This window comes from Hyperolius riggenbachi, chromosome 10 (assembly GCF_040937935.1).
Source record: "Hyperolius riggenbachi isolate aHypRig1 chromosome 10, aHypRig1.pri, whole genome shotgun sequence".
Classification (NCBI taxonomy): Eukaryota; Metazoa; Chordata; class Amphibia; order Anura; family Hyperoliidae; genus Hyperolius; species Hyperolius riggenbachi.
In genome coordinates this window covers 222,846,200-222,863,301 of record NC_090655.1, presented here as the reverse complement: position 1 = coordinate 222,863,301, position 17,102 = coordinate 222,846,200, and the positions used below count along the sequence as shown (strand labels likewise).

General features: G+C 44.7%; 1 protein-coding gene across 7 annotated transcripts in view; it reads right to left on the bottom strand.

Moving 5' to 3' along the window:
• Window positions 1-386: 386 nt before the first annotated feature.
• LOC137534589 (oocyte zinc finger protein XlCOF7.1-like) overlaps window positions 387-17,102 on the bottom strand; it is a 33,949-nt gene continuing 17,233 nt past the window's right edge. For 4 of the 7 annotated variants that reach the window (XM_068256159.1, XM_068256164.1, XM_068256163.1 and 1 more), the window contains 4 exons: window positions 11,832-12,446; window positions 3,701-3,798; window positions 3,482-3,593; window positions 387-2,445 (listed from right to left, as the gene is read on the bottom strand). In XM_068256159.1, the coding sequence (XP_068112260.1) occupies window positions 1,709-2,445; window positions 3,482-3,593; window positions 3,701-3,798; window positions 11,832-12,446 (1,562 nt within the window). In that variant the 3' untranslated portion in view covers window positions 387-1,708. The remainder of the gene's footprint in view (window positions 2,446-3,481; window positions 3,594-3,700; window positions 3,799-11,831; window positions 12,447-17,102) is intronic. The other 3 variants (XM_068256160.1, XM_068256161.1, XM_068256165.1) reach the window with 3 other exon arrangements.

The window sequence follows — 17,102 nt, the reverse complement described above, 5'->3', positions numbered from 1 at the left end:
AAACCCCACTAAGGTCCCCCTGCACTCTGCAATCCCTCATAAATCACAGCCGTGCTGTGAGGCTGTGTTTACATCTGAAGTGTCAGTCTCAGCTGCTCCCCCGCCTCCTGCATAGCTCCGGTCCCTGCCCCCGTCCCTTCCCTCCAATCAGCAGGGAGGGAAGGGATGCAGGCGGGGACTGGAGTTCTGCAGGAGGCGGGGAGAGCAACAGACTGACACTATAGAGATAAACACAGCCAGCTCTGACAAGCTGTTTGTCAGCAGCGTGGCTGTGATTTATGAGGGATTGCAGAGTGCAGGGGGACCTTAGAGGGGTTTGGGATAGCAACAGAGGCTGGGCTGTATAGGCAGATCCAGCCTCTGTATGCAGATAATATTCTTCAAACCCACCTCGGGTTCTCTTTAAATTCTCTACTTCCTCGCCCATTAGGTAAGCAGATCAGAGTGTCAGATTGTCATCAGGGAGGACGCACTGAACAGCTTGAATCGAGCAAAAATGTTATAGGACAGAAACACTTAAAAACATCATCAACAACAACAAAAAAAGGTGACAGCAAAAAATGTCAAGCATGTTTTACAAAAGCAAGGTTCATTATAAATATCCTCTAGCCCAGTAGAGTTCCCTTTGGCGTCCTTCAGTAGAATACATTCTGGTGTTAGGCTCGGTTCACACTTTCCAGAGTTGTAACCTATCCATATTGCATGGAGGTGCTATACCATTCCGGGGGTTCCTTGCAGTGGCCAAGGCCATTCGGTAGTCAATGTGTGCCGTTCTATCCGATGAATAGGAAGACATCCGCTTTCAAAAGAAATCAAACCAGTTGAGGTTTTCTGCTGCGGAAACGGAATGAGCAAACTAGATAAGGTGAGAACAGACATATGAATGGGCCTGTAGGGAAGCATGGGTCCATTCTCCATGACCTTCCATCCCCTCAAGCAAAGAGACCTAGGGCCATATGCAATTGACTTTTTCACCTGAGTTTTCTCCAAAGAGATAATTTTTCATGTTTGATTTAAAATAACTTTCCAGCACTTTTTAACTAAAAAAGTGCCCAAAAGTAGGTGAAAAAGTGATATCAAAATTGTTTTGAGTATTTTCTTGCTTTCTGGTGGCTTAAAAGGCATTTTATTAACATGTTTAAAAATATCACCTAGGAGAAAACTCTAGGTGAAAAGTGAATTGCATATGGCCCCTAGTGTGAATCAAGCCTGATGAGTTTTCCTCACTCTGAGCCTGAAGATAGGTTCCCACTCGCTTGAGTTAGCTCATGTTTGGAGAGAAGCGCCTTGAAAGGAAAACATCTTCCACAGTCTGAGCAGGAATGTGGTTTACTGTACACTCTCTGGTGGCTTTTGAGTAGAAACTCCTCATCGAAATATTTCTCGCACTCTGAACACAAGAACGGCTTACTTTCTGAATGGGTTTTCAAATGACGATTTCGGTACGGAATTCAAATTGTAACAATTACCACACTCTGGGTATGAATGCGGCTTACCGCCATGAAATCTCTGGCAGTGACGGTCAAGCATTCGCCTTTCTGAGTAGCATTTCCCACACTCAGAACAAGTATGTGGTTTTTCTACTGTGTGACACCTTCGATGTTCTGCAAGCTGTGAGCGATGTTGAACGCACTCCCCGCAGTACGAACACAAGAAGGGCTCAGCACATGTGTGCATACTCCTGCGCGTCAAGAAACGGGACTTCCGATCAAAACTCTTCAGAGCAGAAGAATGACATCTGGCCAGTGTGGACCTTTCTGTGAGCAATAAGAGATTTCATGTGCCCAAACCTTTTCCCACACTCTGAACAAGAAAATGGTTTCTCACCTGTGTGACGTCTTGCATGGTTAAGAAGAAAAAGCTTACGTGAAAAACGTTTCCCACATTCTGAGCAAGCAAAGAGAAATTCACCGGAGTGCATCTTCTGGTGCTCGTTGAGGTAGGCTCTCTGTTTAAACCATTTCCCACACTCTGAACATTGATAAGGCTGAACTCCACTATGGATGACCCGATGTCTGACCAGCTTTGACTTGAAAGCAAAACATTTCCCACACTCCAGACACACAAGAGTCTCCTTGACGTCGGCCTTCCTTGGTTGGGGAAGATCTCTATTCTGTATGAGAAATCTACCACAAGTCGGACATGAAAACTGCAAGTTGTGTGTAACAATCTTATACATTTCATGGGCTAATTTCAGTAAGAACCACTTCCCACATCCCAGGCAGAAAAATGGAGCAGTGAGGTCATGGATGTCTCTATTAGACCCCTCAACATTAGAAAGAATGGGGTGGCTTGTAAAGGCATTAGATAACAGAACCTCTTGATTGAATTCACTGTGGAGATCAGAAGTAACAGATGTTTCTCCTATGATGTCACTATAGTCTGTTTTACACTCCAGAGATAAAATGAGATGTCCTTTTGAGGTCTTTGAGGTCCTCTTTTCTACTGGAAATAAAAATACACAGTTAGGACACATTTCACGGACAATACTACAGAACAGCACCTCAAAACATTTAAAGGGAGTATATACATGCTGGATCCACATACCTCTGTACAGTGTCCAAGCCTCTCCTTGCCTCCTTGTCTTATTGCAACGACCCACCTCTATAACATGCCTTCTTGGACTGAATGGGGGGCAGCGAGTGAAATCCAATACTCACCGTTATGACTAAAAGGAGAAACCATGACTATGGCAGAGTGACACATGGGGGTGTGGCAAGATATGTTGTAGGAGGAGACAAGGCCCAACTGATACAAAACCTACTTTCCACTGTTCCATATGTGAGAGGTCTGATGCAGGGTCACATGACCCTTAAAGTTAATGACTCCTATAGATGGGTATTAAGGGAGATTTGATGAAGTAGAGTTTGGGGGTACATCTCTAGATGGGAGGGGAAATAATAATCTGTGGCATTGGACTTAAAAGGACACTTAAGTCTGTGGAAAAAATTAGTTTTACTCACCTGGGGCTTCCAGAAGCCCCCTGCAGCTGTACTTTGCCCACGCAGACTCCATCAGATGCTCCTGGCCCCGCCGGCAGCCACTTCCGGTTTCGGCGACAGGATCCACAATAGCGCCCTCTATGCTACTATAGCATAGAGTATATATCATATAGCAGCATAGAGGGTGCTATTGTTGCTGGGAACGTGAAGAATCACTCGCGTTCTCTGCCTGTCGGCTCCTGTTGCCGAAACCGGAAGTGGCTGCCGGCTGGGCCAGGAGCATCTGATGGAGTCTGCGTGGGCACAGTACAGCTGCAGGGGGCTGCTGGAAGCCCCACGTGAGTAAAACTCATTTTTTTCCACAGACTTAAGTATCCCCTTAAGACAATCTTCCTTCTCCAATTACTGATTCCAGTAGTGAAATCTCTGCATTTGATTTCTCAGGTCTGCCTGCTATAACCACTATGAGGGGCTCCCCCTGCTATAAGTTTTGTTTATTTCAGACAGAAAAAAACATGCTGAAGGCCTATTCCCCTCACCTGTGGGGAACTCTGGAGTAATCTCCTCCATCTTGGATGGCAAATTACCCTCCACACTCGTCTCTCCTTCACCATCAATAAATTCAGCTTTAATCTGAATACAATTTTCACCCTGATAAGCAAACACAACACGAATTACACATTTCATTTAACAAAATAACTGTAAATAAGTGACACACTTTATTTAAACTGTATTTTAAAATAGTAAGTTCCACTTACCTCAAAAGGCTTTTGTGTTTGTCTATGCTTCAGTGTAGAATCCTGGGGATAAAGAGGACCTGTACACCTGTCTGATGGGGCTCTGTTAGCAGATCCATCTGTAAAAATCAAAGACACTTAAAGTGACACTGAAGCAAAAATAAACTTATGAGATAATCAATTGTATGTGTTGTACGGATAATTAATTGAGCTTTAGTTTCAAAGAAAAGTCTTATATTTTTATGTTCAGTAATATAGCTTTATTTATAACATTGCTTTATTCTGTCATATTTGCAGTTTAGAAGCCACACTCTGTGTTTTAAACTGAAGAACTAATGACCCTTTGAGCTTTCCTACAGTAAAACCTTATCTCAAGCTGTCTCTCGCTGTTTCTTAACTTCTTAAGTTTTTTTAGAAAACAGGACTGAGAAGCTCTTTTGCATAGATACCAACTCGAGTGTTTTAACGCTTCCTGTACTGGAAAAGAAAATTAGACTCTTTTCTCTGCTACTAATGTTCTATTTCTTAGCTGTACTACACATACAATTTATTATCTCATAAGTTTATTTTCATTTCAGATTTGCTTTATTACTGACAATTTGACCCAGTTTTATCTAAGAATTTTTGTTGACTTCCTTGTCATTTGTAATGAGCAGAGGGACAAGCCTTTTGGGGAGTCCCAAAGGTGTGGTCTTTCACAAGGGTGGGTGGGCTGTTACAGCGGTGGACCAAGTCTACAGAGGGAGGACCCGGGAGGCTCTGGATCCAGAGCTTTCCCTCTACATAGGTGGGTATCTAACTTTTTTGTTTTTCAGGGTGCTGTAAGTGGTTATTAAAGAGGAACTGTAAGGCCTAGTGCACACCAAAACCGCTAGCAGATCCACAAAACGCTAGCGGTTTTGGGTGCGGATGACAGAGTTTAGTCCCAGTGCACACCGGGCGGATCTTGATGCATTCCGCCGGGTGTTGACCGGCCGCATCCGCATGGCTAATGTATCTCAAGAGGCACGTTTGCGGCTTGCTAAAAACCTCAGACCGCCTGTGTGCACAAGCCCATAGAGATACATTAGCCATGCGGATTTTCAGGCGGATGCGGCCGGCGGATCCGCCCCCAGTGTGCACTGGGCCTAACCAAGGATTGAATGTCATCTCAATCAGGAGCTTATACCCCCTTTCCCATGAGAAATCCTTACCTTTTCTCAAATAGATCATCAGTTATCTCTGTGTTGTAGATATTGTGATGAGACCCTCCCACAGTGTGATGTGAGGACCATGGTTCTGACATCACACTGTGGGAGCCTTGTTGCATTGTGGGAAATAACAGCTGTTTCCAGCTGTTTCCAACTGCCAAAAAAGCAAGCATCTCCTTCCACTGAATCTCCTGCCAGCAGTAAAAATGTCGCCATGCGATGAATGTCAGAATGTAAATCAGGGACAGGAAAGATTTTACAATGGGCAATCATAGACTATATCATTTATACATAATTATTGTAAAAATTAAGCACTTTTTTTTCATTACAATATTTTCACTGGAGTTCCATTTAAAATATTTGCAGAAAAAGAACAACATAAAAAGGAAACCCTGGTCCCATCACAGTCCATATTGCTTGGTTTTAAACCTAGTTTGTTGTCCAGAGTCACCCATCACTCTGTGGAAAGCCCCGTTACCCTAAGCAGTGAGATAACAATGAGAGATCTCCCTGGAATGGTGCGACATGAACCAACCTAGTCCTACAGAGTGGTGATGGTTTTTCCCAACCATCCTCAGACAGGTGTATATTGTGCTGGTCATGCACATGGTTTACAATGCTCGGCCAACACACCCCATAATGCTGTTATTCTTGCTTCTTGCTAAGCATTATATATATGGAAACCCGTTATAAATGAAAAGGAGTGGATTGCTCATCAGCATGAAATTATGAGTCAGTACATATCCAGCAGGGTTTAGCTGGGATATTTAGCTCCCCAGGAAACTTTAAGACTAGTCTGAGCTTCTATAAACTTTAGAGTGATGATTCTTGACATGAAAGCTATGGTTTCACTTGCCAGATCTATTCCCGTCCCCGTCTAATGATTATCGAACTTATAAATGGAGTTATTAAACTGGGTATTAATCTGCTTCTATCTGCAGCTAAAAGCTCACAAGTTCTTCCAAGCAAGATATTCAGGCCTCTAGTATTATTATTATTTAGTATTTATATCTGACATCTTCTGCAGCACTGTACAGAGTATATTGTCTTGTCAATGACTGTCCCTCAGAGGGGCTCACAATCTAATCCCTACCGGAGTCATGTCTATATCATGTAGTGTATGTATCGTAGTCTAAGGCCAATTTATGGGTAAGCCAATTAACTTATTTGTATGTTTTAGGGATGTGGGACTAAATCGGGGTGTCTGGGTTGAACATACAAACTTCATGCAGATAGTGCTCTGGCTGGGATAGAACCCGGAGATCCAGCGCTGCAAGGTGAGAGTGCCAACCACTAGAAATGTATCCCTTAAGACTCCAAAAGGTCTGTGCTCTGTTTGGGAAAGGATCTGGGTTTAGGATACCCCACCTTATGAAGGTATGTAGAGGTATCATTTGGTGGTCATTTACTTTGGAGGGGAGAAAAGGTTTGGGTTTTTTTACTATGTGGAATATGAATTTTCCATCTTACAGCAGAAGGTATTTGCAATACCTTATGTTTTAACCACTTGGGGACCGGCATTTAACCCCCCCCCCTTTGGGACCAGAGCAGTTTGCCTTGTTTAGGTGTCCCCAGTATAGATAGCCAGGCATAGGTATTCCCAGTACAGATAGTCAGGCATGGGTGTCCCAAGAGTTCCTAGCCTTCATTACTCACCTCCCATTATGAGCAGCTCTCCTCGCCTCCTCTCTCCCCGTCATCCAGCCTCGCACTGCCGCTAAGTTGATGACGTCATCAAGCCGGGACCCAACATTAGAGGCAGTGCGAAGCTGGATGGTGGGGAGAGAGGACAGGAAGTGACGATCACTGGAGGACCGTCAGGAGAGGTGAGTGGATCCTCTTCTTCCTCTTCAGCTGCGCTTCAGTGATCACTACGATCGGCCAGCGATCACGGTTATCACGTGATCAGGAGCCAATCGCCATGACTCCTGATCAGTGAGGGGAGATGTCAGCTGTCATGACAGCTGAATCCTCCTTCTCGAGCATGTGCGATCACGACGAGACTTCAGGGACGTTAGTTACGTCCTATCAGCCACACAGAGGACATAAATGTAATGTCCTTAGTCCCAAAGGGGTTAAAGTATACCCAAACAAAAATACAGACACTTACCTAAACCTCCTGCAAAGGCTTCCCACATCCTCCTGGCCCCCACTGTTGCCACACGCAGACCCCCGGAACATACCGCGGCTGCATGGATCCGGCTGCGCCGGTACCGTGCTGCTGTGCAGGCGTGTCTGTACTCACACCAGTGCAGCACGGCTGTGAGTGTTCATGAAGAGGCGCTGGATTTACCATAAGGCAATGTAGGCACGTGCCTAAAGGCGCCTGATGTTGAAAAAGCGCCTCCCTCCCTCCTTCACTATGCAGAGTCCTGATGAGAGTGTAAATGAGAAGTTACTCACCCAGCTCTCAGCATTCCACTGACAAGATCTCCCTTCAGTCAGGGGCACCTCTAGCTACTTAACTGCTAGCCTACCGCGTCACGCCGATGGGCATGGCCGCGGCGGCAGCCCCAGGACCGCCTAACGCAGATCAGTGTAAAGTCCTAGGGCTATGTTTAGCAGGCGATCATGCACAGGCTGCGCATGCATCTCCTGCTTGGTGGGCGGAGCGGAGCTCCGCCTTCAGTCTCCGAGCGGTGATCGCCGCTCAGGAGACTGTTAGAGGGCGAAACCGCCGTCTAATTAGCCGTACAGCGCTGCGATCTGCAGCAGCGCTGTACTGGGGACAGCCGTGTGACACGGCTGTCCCCTCCAGAGGCACCTAGGTGATCGGCTGTCATAGGCTGAAGCCTATGACAGCTGATCATGGGAATTGGCTGGCGGGGGGAGGGAGGGGGAAATATGGTAATACAAAAAAAAAAAAACACGACATTTTAATAAAAAACAAACATAAAACAAATAAAAAACATTCGGGGGGCAAGCTGACCCCACCAACAGAGAGCTCTGTTGGTGGGGAGAAAGGGGGTGGGAATCACTTGTGTGCTGTGTTGTGCGGTCCTGCAGCTTGGCCTTAAAGCTGCAGTGGTCCATTTTACAAAAAAAAAGGCCTGGTCATTAGGGGGGTTTAACACTGTGGTCCTGAAGTGGTTAATACTGAGGTTCCGCTAGCTACCTAAAACTTGGGGTCACCTCTAGCTACTTAATATTGAGGGTGCTTCTGGCTACCTAATACTTGTAGCTACCTATGAAGGGCTAGGGAAGTAAGGGAGGAGTGACAACTATGACACTTGCGGTGCAGAATAGTGGGGGTTTGTAGGTTTGAGGGCGAAGTCTAAGGTGCCAGGACATCTGTGCCTATAGGCTTCTGTGAGGTAAATTTGGGCCTGGCGGTCACAATTTACAAGAGGCTACCCGGGCAGTGGCGGTCGTCTTGAGGAAGGCATAGGAAGCCTCTAGAGGATCCTCCCTCGTCTTACGTACGTATCCGTTTTTTATTCTTTTCACCTCAGGTTTACTTTAAGCAGTCAAATTTATATTCCATATATTAGAAAATCCCCATTTTCCAGAAGACAGACAGACACATCTAGAACTGCTAGTATGCAGTGTGTCTATAGGGCATACTAATCCAGCATGAATACAGATATTTCAAAGTGGATGGATTAATATGGCTCTCTAGAGTAGGTCTTGGGCAGTCAAGTGTTACAGAGTACCCAGTGAGATCATGGTGACTCAATTGTATAAGGGGTTCAAATGACAAATGAAGTGAGAAGGATATGGAGGCTGCCAATTTTTTCCTTTTAAACAACACCAGTTGCCTGGCAGCCCTGCAGATCTATTTGGCTCCAGTAGTGTCTGTATAACACCAGAAACAAGCATGCAACTAATCTTGTCAGATCTGACAATAATGTCAGAAGCACCTGTTATGCTGTATGCTTGTTAAGGGTCTATGGTTAAAAGTGTTAGAGGCAGCAGATCAGCAGGACTGCCAGGCAACTGGTATTGTTTAAAAGGAAATAAATATGGCATTATACAGTAAAATAGCTTATGCTCTACACTTAGTGTTACAGTGAATCATTGGTGGCATGGGCAAGCTGTACTTGCTCCCTCTTTAATTCCCTGATAGTCAGTCAGCTATCTTGGTACTTGTATTAACATAGTGCACACCATGAGGGGTGTGGCCTAATTAGATCACTGCCACCTCTGCGCTTCCTTCGTGACTGACAGCCAATAGATAAGCTGTCAGTGACTGGAGAGGCGTGGCTGCAGTGGGGATCACAGTCAGTCCTGTCCTCCCATGGGGTGGACCATGTGACTGCTCGGGGCTGAGTCTGCTAGGGATACACAGGAAGAGGGGGTGCTAAACTGTTCCCAGTAAAGATCTGGGCTCCTAATGTCCACAGCAGCAGTAAGTTTACACTTCTATATTGTAAAAACAAATTTTGTTTTATTACAATATAGCTAGATTTCCAGAACACAAAAGGTTATACCGGTTTCACACTGCTAACCGGCATTTTAGTGTGGTGCAGTGCCAGGGTCACACCGCATTACACCATCAAAAACTAGCCTTCAGGGATAACCGTGTTAATATGCGGTAATCCCCATCTTGCAGCAGGCCAAGCAGGAAGTGAGGCTAGCACTCACTTCCTGTGGTCAAAGAAAGGAATTGTGCGGAAGTGTATTGCTTTGTGCTGCAAAGCTAACAATTTTTTTTTTAAATGTACACGTCGCGAGGCTTACACGACTTCCAGTCCGCAGCACGAATCAACGGTAACGTAGGCATGTGCTTGGGTCAGGGATGCGGCAAAAACGTGACTTCCATTGCATTGCGACACACACCGTCAGCATGAAAGGCCACATAGACTTGCATTGGCGTAGCGTTGCCCTGCAGCAAAACCAGACCAACGCAACGCTTCAGTGTGAAAGGGTCTTATAGTCACCTTAAAGTGAGAAACACTTAAAACGACAATAAAGAGCGAGAAAAGAGGAGACCAGCATGTCTTACAACAGCAAGGTTCAATATAAATATCCTGTAGCCCAGTACAGTTCTCCTTTTCCTCCTTCAGTAGAATCCATTCTGGTGTAAGACACAGCTCATGCCGGAGTTGTAAAGTTCCATATTGTGCGGAGCAGGATTGTGAGCCTTCTCCAGCCTGGCAGGCTCAGTGGGGTATATGACGGCAGGTTAGGGGTGGCAGCAGGGAGAGCTCATACATACCTGTTCGGACGGCAGAATCGGCTTCTTCTTCCACCACGGCAGAGCAATACTCCCGGCAGGTCTTCCTGGTTCCGATCACATGACATTACATGTGAACGGCATTGGGGAGACCGCGTCAGCGGTACAGTGCCCTCCGGTGATGGAAGAGCCTCTTCTATCATCCCTCTTCCACCACCGGGTGGCACTGTACCGCTGTACACAGTCTCCTACATCAATCAAGTCCTAGGCAATATAACTGTGGCTACATGTAAGAGTGATGTGCAGAATGAGGGGATTCTTCATGCTTGATCTGAACCAGGTTTACCAAGTGATAGACAACACCACCTCTGTGTTCAATGGGCACAGCACTCTCAGTGGATAGCTCTGCGGGGAGAGCATAGGGAGAGTATAGTACTACTGCGTGACTTCAGTTGTAGTCACCGACCCCAAATTCAACATATTAATTGAATTGATTTCACGAGCAAAGGGAGTGCATAAATACGCATTCAAAATTTGCATAAACCTGCATCAACACAGAATGATTTGCATCTCACTGACCATCCCTACCAGTGACACAACTACCCATTTATTCTTACGGCAGAGATGTTATTATATATAAATGATTCCTGTGTACACATCGCATGTATACAGTCATAATCAGATTTGTATGTCTGACTATAAAAATATGGTGACTGCTTTATTGCATCAGCACAAATAACTTTTTTGATTGGTTTATTTCGTATTTGTGGACTAAGCGCTGCTTTTACCGTATATAGAAGTTATTTATGACGGTTATCTAAAAAATAGAAAATTTTATCATATTTTCTCTCTTAATTACAGTTCATCATACTGTATTTATTAGCAGTTGGAGTCGGTGCATTTTTTCCAAATCTGACTCCAGGTACCCAAAAACTGCTCTGACTCCTTGACTCTGACTCCACAGCTCTGGTGAGGAGATGCTATACCATTCTGGGGTCTTTGCAGTAACCAATGCCATTCGGTAGTGAATGTGTGCCTTTCTATCCAATGAATGGGAATGTATCCGCTTTCCAAAGCAGTTGGGATTTTCTGCTGCGGAAATGGAATGGGCAAACTAGACATGGTGAAAACAGACGTCTGAATGGGCCTGTAAGGAAGCATGGGTCCGTTCTCCATGACCAGCCTGTCCCCTCCGGCACACAGACCTAGTGTGAACCGAACCTGATGAGTTTTCCTCACTCGGAGCCTGGAGATAGGTTCCCACTCGCATGGGTTACCTCATATTTGAAGAGATGCGACTTGAAAGGAAAACATCTTCCACAGTCTGAGCAGGAATATGGTTTACTGTGGACTCTCTGATGGCTTTTGAGTAGAAACTGATCAGCAAAAGATTTCTCGCACTCTGAGCACGAGAACGGCTTACAGTCTGAATGGGTTTTCAAATAGCGATTCAATTTGGATTTCAACGTGTAACATTTACCACACTCTGGGCATGAATGCGGCTTACTGACATGAAATCTCTGGCAGTGACGGTCAAGCATTGCCCTTTCCAAGTAGCATTTCCCACACTCAGGGCAAGCATATGGTTTTTCTCCTGTGTGGCACCTTCAATGTTCTGCAAGCTGTGAACGATGTTGAACGCACTCCCCGCAGTATGAACACAAGAAGGGCTCAGCGCCTGTGTGCATACTTCTGTGCGTCAAGTAACGGGACTTCCGATCAAAACTCTTCCCGCAGTCAGAGCAGATGAATGACATCTGGCCAGTGTGGACCTTTCTGTGAGCAATAAGAGATTTTATGTGTCCAAAGCTTTTCCCACACTCTGAAAAAGTAAATGGTTTCTCACCTGTGTGATGTCTTGCATGGTTCAGAAGAAAAAGCTTACGCGAAAATCGTTTCCCACATTCTGAGCAAGCAAAGAGAAATTCACCAGAGTGCATCTTCTGGTGCTCGTTGAGGTAGGCTCTCTGTTTAAACCGTTTCCCACACTCTGAACATTGATAAGGCTGAACTCCACTATGGATGACCCGATGTCTGACCAGCTTTGACTTGAAGGCGAAACACTTCCCACACTCAAGACATACAAGAGTCTCCTTGACATCAGCCTTCCTTGGTTGGGGAAGATCTCTGTCCTGTGTGAGGAATCTACCACAAGTCGGACATGAAAACTGCAAGTTGTTGGTAACAATCGTATAGGTTTCAAGGGGCAATTTCAGCAAGAACCACTTCCCACATTCCAGGCAGAAAAATGGAGCACTGAGGTCATGGATGTTTCTAGCAAAATCCTCAACGTTAGGGAGAATGGGGTGGCTTGTAAAGGCATCAGATAACAGAACCTCTTGATTGAATTCACTGTGGAGATCAGAAGTAACAGATGTTTCTCCTATGATGTCACTATAGTCTGTTTTACACTCCAGAGATAAAATGAGATGTCCTAAGGTCTTTGAGGTCCTTTGTTCTACTGGAGATAAAAATACACAGTTAGGGCACATTTCTCTGACAATCCTTCAAGACAGCACCTCAAAATGTTTAAAGGTATAATATACACGCTGTGTCCACATACAGTGGGTTGCAAAAGTATTCAGCCCCCTTGAAGTTTTCCACATTTTGTCATATTACTGCCACAAACATGAATCAATTTTATTGGAATTCCACATGAAAGACCAACACAAAGTGGTGTTCACATGAGAAGTGGAATGAAAATCATACATGATTCCAAACATTTTTTTTACAAATAAATAACTGCAAAGTGGTGTGTGCATAATTATTCGGCCCCCTTTGATCTGAGTGCTGTCAGTTGCCTATAGACATTGCCTGATGAGTGCTAATGACTAAATAGAGTGCACCTGTGTGTAATCTAATGTCAGTACAAATACAGCTGCTCTGTGAGGGCCTCAGAGGTTGTCTAAGAGAATATTGGGAGAAACAACACCGTGAAGTCCAAAGAACACACAAGACAGGTCAGGGATCAAGTTATTGAGAAATTTAAAAGCAGGCTTAGGCTACAAAAAGATTTCCAAAGCCTTGAACATCCCAAGGAGCGCTGTTCAAGCGATCATTCAGAAATGGAAGGAGTATGGCACAACTGTAAACCTACCAAGACAAGGCCATCCACCTAAACTCACAGGCCGAACAAGGAGAGCGCTGATCAGAAATGCAGTCAAGAGGCCCATGGTGACTCTGGACGAGCTGCAGAGATCTACAGCTCAGGTGGGAGACTCTGTCCATAGGACAACTATTAGTCATGCACTGTATAAAGTTGGCCTTTATGGAAGAGTGGCAAGAAGAAAGGCATTGTTACCAGAAAGCATAAGAAGTCCCGTTTGCAGTTTGCCACAAGCCATGTGGGGAACACAGCAACCATGTGGAAGAAGGTGCTCTGGTCAGATGAGCCCAAAATGGAACTTTTTGGCCAAAATGCAAAACGCTATGTGTGGCAGAAAACTAACACTGCACATCATTATGAACACACCATCCCCACTGTCAAATATGGTGGTGGCAGCATCATGATCTGAAGGTGCTTCTCTTCAGCAGGGACAGGGAAGCTGGTCAGAGTTGATGGGAAGATGGATGGAGCTAAATACAGGGCAAACTTGGAAGAAAACCTCTTGGAGACTGCAAAAGACTTGAGACTGGGGCGGAGGTTCACCTTCCAGCAGGACAATGACCCTAAACATAAAGCCAGGGCAACAATGGAATGGTTTAAAACAAAACATATCAATGTGTTAGAATGGCCCAGTCAAAGTCCAGATCTAAATCCAATCGAGAATCTGTGGCAAGATCTGAAAACTGCTGTTCACAAATGCTGTCCATCTAATATGACTGAGCTGGAGCTGTTTTGCAAAGAAGAATGGGCAAGGATTTCAGTCTCTAGTTGTGCAAAGCTGGTAGAGAGACATACCCTAAAAGACTGGCAGCTGTAATTGCAGCAAAAGGTAGTTCTACAAAGTATTGACTCAGGGGGCCGAATAATTACGCACACCCCACTTTGCAGTTATTGATTTGTAAAAAATGTTTGGCATGATGTATGATTTTCGATCCACTTCTCACATGTACACCACTTTGTATTGGTCTTTCACACGGAATTCCGATAAAATTGATGCATGTTTGTGGCAGTAATGTGACAAAATGTGGAAAACTTTAAGGGGGCCGAATACTTTTGCAACCCACTGTACAGTGCACCCGGAAAGTATTCACAGCACCTCACTTTTTCCATATCCTGTTATGTTACAGCTTTATTCCAAAATTGATCAAATTCATTTTTTCCTCAGAATTCTACACACAACAGCCCATAATGACAACGTGAAAAAGTTTACTTGAGTTTTTAGAAAATGTATTATAAGTAAAAAACCCTAAGAAATTACATGTTCATTCTGGTAAGTATTTATAGCCTTTGGTCATTACTTCGTTGAAGCACCTTTTGGCAGCAATTACAGCCTCAAGTATTTTTGAATATGAAGCCTTTTTAGGATCCCTCCAGAGATGTTCAATTGGATCAAAGTCTAGGCTCTGGCTGGGCCACTCAAGGACATTCACAGAGTTCTCCTGAAGCCAATCCTTTGATATCTTGGCTGTGTCCTTAGGGTTATTGTCCTGCTGAAAGATGAACCATCACCCCAGTCTGAGTTAAAAAGCACTCTGGATCAAGTTTTCATATAAGAAGATTCTGTACATTGGTGTAGTCACCATTCCCTTTAGACTATTCTTCTAGTTCCTGCCGCTGAAAAACATCCCCACAGCATGATGCTGCCACCACCATACTTCACTATAGGGATGGTATTGGCTTTGTGTTAAGTGGCGCCTGCTTTCCTCTAAACGTGATGCCTGGCATTCATGTGAAACAGTTCAATCTTTGTCTCATTAGACCAGAGACTTGTTTCTCATGGTCAGAAAAGGGAAACCGAGAGCCCTATATAGTGTAGTATGTTCTGTAAATTATGGAAATATGAAAGAGTAGGATGAATATACTCACAAGTCAGGGTTACCTCCAAGGTAACCACTGTGAAGGCAGGTGAGGAGATTATCCTGTCCCCACTCAGGAATAAGAAGTCGCTCTCTGTAGGCAGAAATAAAGGGGTATCCCCCTCCACCAAGGGTGGATAATACGTTCGTGAAGAGATTACAGAGGCGCCATAAGGATAAGAACAAATAATAAAAACATTTAACCTCCTGGGCATTACGCACGCCGGAGGGTTTGCAGCCGACAGTCCCCCATTATAATTTTAAGCTATCGGATAGCTGTAATAGCTTCAGCTAGCACTAGTCTAACTAGTAGTGGTGGCCGGCATCCTCTGATTAATTTTGATCCCCGATCTCCGCTAAAGACATTACCCAGCCTGGATCCAGCGATCGGCGCAGCCTTCCCAGACAGCTCCACTCTTCTCTATGGGGAGAATCGCACATGACGTCAGCGCAGACCCGCTCCTCCCCATAGAGAGGACCAGAGATGTGTAGGGAGGCAGTGCCGATCACTGGATCCAGGGGGGGTAATGTATTTAGCGGCGATTGGAGGGGGGGGGGATCAAAATTAATCAGAGGATGCCGGCCACCACTACTACCTAGACTAGTGCTAGCTGAAGCTATTACAGCTATCCGATCGCTTAAAATTAGAATGGGGGACTCCTGGGAACAGCCGGCGGGAGGTTAAAAATGCTATTGAGGCAGTGGTGGGCTTACTTCATACAAGCAGACACTGAAACTGTCTATTCAAATAAATACAAATTTATTAGCATACTCCAAAAAAGGGCATTCCCCCTTTTTGGAGTATGCTAATTCATATGTATTTATTTGAATAGACAGTTTCAGGGTCTGCTTGTATGAGGCAAGTCCACCACTGCCTCAATAGCATTTTTAAATGTTTTTATCATTTGATCTTATCCTTTTGGCGCCTCTGTAATCTCTTCAGGATCTCATGGTCAGAGTCCTCCAGGTGGGTTTCCATGTGCCTTTTACTAAGGAGTGGCTTCTGTCTGGCCACTCTACCATACAGGTCTGATTGGTGGATTGCTGCAGAGATGGTTGTCCTTCTGGAAGGTGTTCCTCTCTCCACAGAGGACCTCTGGAGCTCTGACACCGTGACCATCGGGATCTTGGTCACCTCCCTGACTAACTTCTTCCCAGATCACTCAATTTAGATGGCCGGCCAGCTCTAGGAAGAGTCCTGGTGGTTTTAAAGTTCTTCCACTTGCGGTTTATGGTGACCATTATGCTCATTAGGACCTTCAAAACGGCAGATTTTTTTCTGCAATGTTCCCCAGATTTGTGCATATAGACAATCCTGTCTCGGAGGTCTACAGAAAATTCCTTTGATTTCATGCTTGGTTTGTGCTCTGACATGAACTGCCAACTGTGGGACCTTATATAGACAGGTGTGTGCCTTTCCAAATCATGTCCAATCAACTGAATTTACCACAGGTGGACTCCAATTAAGCAGCAAAAACATCTCAAGGATGATCAGGGGAAACAGGATGCACCTGAGCTCAATTTTGAGCTTCATGGCAAAGGCTGTGAATATTTGCATGTGAGTACATGTGCTTTCTCATTTTTTTATTTTTAATACATTTGCCAAAACCTCAAGTAAACTTATTTATGTTGTCATCATGGGGTTATGGAACATAACAAAATGTGGAAAAAGTGATGCGCATAAATACTTTACGGATGCACCCCCCTGAATTCCCCTCTGAGGATCCAGGCAGGGGATTCCAGCCACACTCTGATGTCTTCTGAAGGAGGAACTCTTCATTATTGCAGCAGCCCACCTGTCTATAACTACTATTAAAGAACAAGTGACACCCATGCTAACCTAGAAATAAAAAACACATATTTAAGTAGATAAATACTACTACTACTTACATAACAGATGTATTGTACTATCCATGTAATGATTCATGTGAATTTTATAAAGGAAAAGCAGAAAATCCTATTCTAGGCAGTGGCCATCTTGCCAAGCAAATGGTGACATCATATCCTCCCTGACTCTTGTTTTCCCCCCTCCCTTCTCTTGCTCATTGTGTATTCATTATCTGCCCTCCTCCCAGAGTCTTCAGACACTCCCACTGAGGTGTATACTAGGAACTGCACAGTCACCGCAGCCTTGCTTGTAAACACAACAAGTGAG